The sequence below is a fragment of the Bison bison genome, unplaced genomic scaffold (genome assembly GCF_000754665.1).
Source record: "Bison bison bison isolate TAMUID 2011002044 unplaced genomic scaffold, Bison_UMD1.0 scf7180017847245, whole genome shotgun sequence".
Lineage (NCBI taxonomy): Eukaryota > Metazoa > Chordata > Mammalia > Artiodactyla > Bovidae > Bison > Bison bison.
The window spans coordinates 7,730-13,475 of record NW_011477818.1 but is presented as its reverse complement, the minus strand read 5'-3'; the positions used below and the strand labels follow the sequence as shown (position 1 = coordinate 13,475).

At 55.8% G+C, this 5,746-nt stretch overlaps 1 protein-coding gene across 1 annotated transcript in view; it reads left to right on the top strand.

The window, feature by feature from the left end:
• Positions 1-6: 6 nt before the first annotated feature.
• LOC104990256 (protein ITFG3) overlaps positions 7-5,746 on the top strand; it is an 8,574-nt gene continuing 2,834 nt past the window's right edge. The window contains exons 1-5 of the mRNA XM_010842261.1: positions 7-455; positions 4,170-4,289; positions 4,484-4,675; positions 5,355-5,485; positions 5,679-5,739. Of these exons, the coding sequence (XP_010840563.1) occupies positions 191-455; positions 4,170-4,289; positions 4,484-4,675; positions 5,355-5,485; positions 5,679-5,739 (769 nt within the window). The 5' untranslated portion in view covers positions 7-190. The remainder of the gene's footprint in view (positions 456-4,169; positions 4,290-4,483; positions 4,676-5,354; positions 5,486-5,678; positions 5,740-5,746) is intronic.

The following is a 5,746-nucleotide window of genomic DNA, read 5'->3' as shown; positions in this document are numbered from 1 at the left end:
CCGGGGCAAGCAGGCGGGAGCCGTGGTGTCTGCTGCCTCTGAGACCACAACCTCCCGGTTCAGAGCCCTTCTCCAGAGGAGCCGTGATGCTGTCTCCTGGCTGATGGGCCACAGCCACGCCAGCTCCTGACCGCCTCTCCTTCTGTCGCCACTGCAGTGGCCGGGAGGTGAACTCAGGGATGTGCACACGATGACGGACGGCAAGGACTTGGAGGCCGAGATCCACCCGCTCAAAAGCGAGAACAGGAAGGTACCGGAGAACGCGGGGGCCCCAGCAGGAAAGGAGCCCCGCGGGACGCCGGCCCCGCAGACTCGCCTCTCGCACTGCCGGACCGCGGCCTTCTTCCTCTCCCTGTTTGTCTGCCTCCTCGTGGTGTTCGTGGTCTCCTTCATCATCCCGTGTCCGGACCGGCCGGCGTTGCAGGGGGTGTGGAGGATCGATTACAATGCGGCAGGTGTGGGCGGCGGGGTCGCCAAGGGACCCCGGGTTCCCTGGAGTCTCAGAAACGGGAGTGCCCTCGGGATAGGGAGTGGGGTCGGGAAAAGAAAGGGGCCCGTGTGGTTACTTTCCTGACTTAAAAAAAGATATTAGCAAGAGAGCCCTGGCAGAATAGATGCAGAGAAGGCCGTCCCAAAGGTGAGAACCAGGCCGCTGGTCTGCTGTGGGCCTCCTGCCGGGTTCCAGCCCTCCCTGCCGTCTGGTGCCCATGATTTGGGCCTGCAGCTGAATCTGCTTCCTGGGCACGCCCCTGCCCACTGGGTGCCGTCCCGCATCGGGGGCCTGCGTGCTCACAGCCTAGCAGTGCTGCTTTGAACAGACTGGAAGCCCTCTCTGGTGGAATAGGGCTTCCCTCATAGCTCAGTTGGTAAAGAATCTGCCCGCAGTGTGGGAGACCTGGGTTCAAACGCTGGGTTGGGAAGATCCCCTGGAGAAGGGAAAGGCTACCCACTCCAGTATTCTGGCCTGGAGAATTCCACAGACTGTATAGGCCTCGAGGTCACAAAGTCGGACACGACTGAGCAACTTTCACTTTCTGGTGGAATGAGGGAAATTTCTTCCATGAGCCCCACTTACAGTCGGTTCTGTTCAGAATTTGGTGCTTAGTTTTGAGAGCGAGTGGTAACATGTGCTTCTGTGTTGATTTTTATCGGGTTTACTGAGAGATAATTCATGTATCATTATATCCACCTGTGCTGAGCGCATGACTTGGTGACTTTTAGTCAGCTGAAGGCCTGAGCACCTGGGCAGCTGTCTCTGCATCCAGCACTGAGACCGTCCCCTCATTCCTACCCGGCTCCTCGCCGTGGCCTGTCCCCACCAGCAGCTCCTGTCCACGTGCACTTGCCAGTCCTGGACATTTCATGTGAATGAAATCCTGTAAGACGCGTCTTCCCTTCTCTCACATGAGTTCATCCGTGTTCCTTTGTGTGGATAGGATGTTCATCCACTGACCAGCTAGTGACCATTTGCATCATTTCAGTTCCTGACTTTCATGAGTAACACTGCTGTGAACATTTGTGTACAAATCCTTGTGTGGACATGTCCTGTTTTTCTTGGGAAGACCGGCAGCAACAGGGTTGTTGAACCTCACACTAAGTCCGGTTTGACTCCGGTCCCTTCCAGGCCTCCGTTTCATGTCCCCACTGGGCAACGCTCGTCATGGTCTTTGCCGTGTGACCTTCCTAGTGGGTGTGAAGTGGTGTCTCACTGTGGTTCGCGTTTCCCTGGTGGCTAGCAACGTTCACGTGAATTATCGGCTGGTCTTACTCCTTCTGTGGTGAGCGTCTATTCACATCTTCCGCTCACTTAAAAGTATGATTGTCTTATTATTAACACAACATTGTTAATCAAATATACGTCAGTCAAAAATTTTTAAGGTTTTTATATTAATATCTTCCAAGTACAAGTCTTCCGTCACATATATGATGTGTGAATATGTGTGACTCATCTGGGGCTTGTCTTTTCATTCTCTTTAGGGTGTCTACTGAAGCACAAAAGTTTTAAATTTTGATGAAACCAAATATATCCATTTTTTTAGTGTGGATTTATGCTTTTGGTGTCTAAGGACTCTTCGCCTAAGTTACGGCCATGAAGATTTTCTCCGGGTTTTCCTGTTATGGTTCTCGCTCTGCCATTGAGGTCTGTGATCCACTCTGAAGCTGCCCACGCCCCCACCCCGCCCACCCAGAGGGCACTCGCGTTTTCAGTCCCTCTGGCGGGAAGCTGCTGCTTTCTGATCTTACCGCGTGTGGTCCCCTGCTGATGCAGGGTGGGCAGCCCAGAAAACTCTGGTTATGTGTCTTAAATCAGTGCTTTTCCAATAATGGGGGAGAAGGCAATGGCACCCCACTCCAGTACTGTTGCCTGGAAAATCCCATGGATGGAGGAGCCTGGTGGGCAGCAGTCCATGGGGTGGCTAAGAGTCGGACACGACTGAGCGACTTCACTTTCCACTTTCATGCATTGGAGAAGGAATGGCAACCCACTCCAGTGTTCTTGCCTGGAGAATCCCAGGGACAGAGAAGCCTGGTGGGTTGCAGTCCATGGGGTCGCACAGAGTCGGACACAACTGAAGCGACTTAGCAGCAGCAGCAGCAGCAGCAGCAGCAGCAGCTCCAATAATGTGCGCCTTCAGTCTGCTCCCAGAGTCCTGAAATGGGAGCTTTTCACAATTCTATCTCATTTTACCGTTATTTTTGGAGGAGAGGGTTTATTTGCCAAGCTCTTCACCACTTAACTATGAAAGTCTTTTGTCCGGTATTCAATTTTTATTTTTGTGGTAAAACACATATCACCAAAAAAAAATTGCCATTTTAGAGTAAACAGCTGAGTGGCGTTCGTTCAGAAGACCGCGTGACCATCATTGCTTTTTCAAAACTTTGGTCACCTCAGAAGTTCTATGGCCGGTGCAGGGCGCCTGTCCACCCGCCTTCCCGCCCAAGCGCTCCCGCTGTCTGTGCTGCTTCGTCTCTGGGGGGGGGCCTGTGCTTAGCCCCTCACGGGACTGGAGGTGTCTTTTGTGACTGAGGTGTCTTTTGTGACTGGCTGACTACACTCGAGGCTCATCCATGCTGCAGCCTGATGCAGAATTTTGCTCTTTTTTTATGAGTGAATAACAATCTGTTTTATGGATGGATCACATTTTGTTTATTCTTCGAACCATAGACACCTGGCTTATTTCCATGTTTTGGCTTTTGTAAATAACGCAGCTGTGAACGTTCCTGTACAAGTGACTACTTGAGTCCCTGCTTTCGGTTATGCTGGCTGTTCACCCAAAGAATGGGAGTGCCGGAGCGCAGGCTAATTCTGTGTTAACTTTCTGAGAAACTGCTGGGCTGTTTTCCACAGCAGCTGCCACATTTTACATCCTCAGGAGCGAAGGACAAGGGCTCCGGACCGGAAACTCCGGTTTTCTTTTATTTTAATAATCGCCGTCCTAACAAGTAGGAGATGGTGTCTCCTCACGGTTTTGGTGTGCTTCCCTTATTACTAGTGATGTTGAGTGTCTTTCTGTGAGCTTATGGGCTATTTGTACATCTTGTTAGGAGAAACATCTTTTCCAGTCTTTTGCCTATTTTTGAATTGGGTTGTTTTTGTTGCTGTACACTCTGGATCCTCCTCGTCAGGTGCGCAGTCTGCAGACGCGTCATCCCTCTCTGTGGCTCTTCTTCCCCCTCTCCTGACAGTGCCCCCGATCAGGTCCAGTTTGCCTGTTTTTCCCTCTTGTCGCCTGTTTCTTTTGTTGGTTTGCCCCAATGTTTCTTTTTCTAAGAGTTTTATAGTTCTGGCTCTTCAGTTTAGGTCTTTGATCCATTTTGAGAAAATTTTTGTATCCGGGGTGAGGTAAGGGCCGCATTTCATTCCCTTAGATGTCTGATTTTAAAGCATGTAGTTTGTCGTCTGAATCCTTGAATGGAGGAAGGGTAGCCCCTGTGAGCATGGACTCCAGATCCCAGGCTAATTAGGGCGGGCCTCGGCCCTGATACAAGGTGCTGCCCAGGTGTCCTTAGCACCTGGTGCCCCCTCTGGAGGGCATGGGGTCGCCAGCCCACGGAGGCGGCACTGCCCTGCTTCCCTCCGTGCGCAGCCGCACCCAGCTCCGGCCCCATGGCACAGAGCGGGGCACACCAGGCCTGGCCTGGGAACGTGGCTGGTGTTTCCTTTCCAGTCGCCTATGACTTTCTGGCCGCAGAAGACGTGAACAAGGACAAGATCCAGGATATTCTCTTTCTTTATAAAAATACCAACAGCAGCCACGGCAATTCCAGCTTCTCCTGTGCTGATGAAGGTACGTTTTGTTTTTATCCCAAAGCTGAGCACTCCCTGCAGGAGGAGGACGGGTCCCCTGGCCTGCTCGGGGTTTGGGGGAGGCAGCTGGCGGAAGTCCTGGACACGCCCACATCGCCCCCTCCCTGTCTGACCCCTGGGGCTCGGGGCCAAGGCCCGGGGTCACGCTGCAGCCAGCGGCTGCCCTCCGTCCAGGTTTTTCCTGCCCCTGCACCTTCGTGGCTGCTGTGTCCGGGGCCAGCGGCAGCGTCCTCTGGGAGAGGCCTGTGGCCCAGGACAGGGCCTTCGTGGAGTGCGGCATCCTGCAGCCCAGGGGCAGCGCGGCGCCCTCTGCCTGCGTCGTCCTAGGCAGGCCCGGCTCTCTCGTCGCTGTGGACACGCTCACAGGTGGGCTGCTCCCTGCAGCGGGCCCCCTGGGCTCGAGGGTCTCAGGGCTACACACTCCTCAGGGGTCAGCTCGCCCTCCCCAGGGGCAGTGAATCTGGACAGGAGGGAAGGCCCGGGCTTGGGGGTCGTGAGGAGTCACACTCCATTGTCCTCCCCTCCAGTTCGGCTGCGGGCACCTGGGGCTGGGGCAGCCAGTTGCTGCCCACTCGCAGGGCAGGTGCAGGTGCCAGGCCAGGTCCAGGGGGAACAGGGTGTGCGCAGGTCCATCTCAAGCCGCGAGGCGCATACACGCCTTAAAGACAATAGGCCCAGGTCCCCTTCCAAGGCCCTGAGGAATCCTGCACCTTGACACTAGGGTGGTTCAAGGTGGCACTTGCTTTATAAGCTGTGGTTTTAAGGACAGGCCGGATGTGGGCAGGTTGTACCTGGGTCAGACGCCGTCAGGTCAGCACCTGCAGCCCCCGGGTCCCCACCAGCCTGCACCTTCATTCTTGCCCGGTGCGTGCATGTGTGTGACCCCAGAGAGCAGCAGTGAGCCATGCCCTGCCTACCTGGGAAGGGGAGGTCCACATCGGCCAACCTGAAAACACAAGGCGGGCAAAGGAGGACACCGTTGACTGTGCCTGCGGGCCACCCAGCGGTCACGCACACAGCGCTTGTGTCCTATGTTCCGTTTCAGGGAAGACCCTGTGGAGCCAGCCTAGCAGCTTCGGGGGAAATGCGTCCGTCCTGAGCCCTCTGCTCCGCGTGCCTGACCTCGACGCCGACGGGGCCCCGGACCTGCTGGTCCTTATCCAGGAGGAGAACCAGGTACCGCCCCATCCCAGCTGTGCGGCCTCCCCATCGGGGCCTCGTTCGGGGCCCTGAGACGGGCAGAGAGCACACTCCCCGCCAGAGCCGCAGGCGCAGCTCTGAGAATGCGCAGGCAGCCCCACAGCCTCCAGCCTCAGCCCTGGACGCCCCGCCAGCGGCCTGAGCCCCGTCTCCTCCGCTTGGGCTGCAGGTCAACGGCTCCATCTACTCAGGTGGCACCGGGCAGCAGGTCAGCCCCCCAGACAGCCTGGGTGTGGA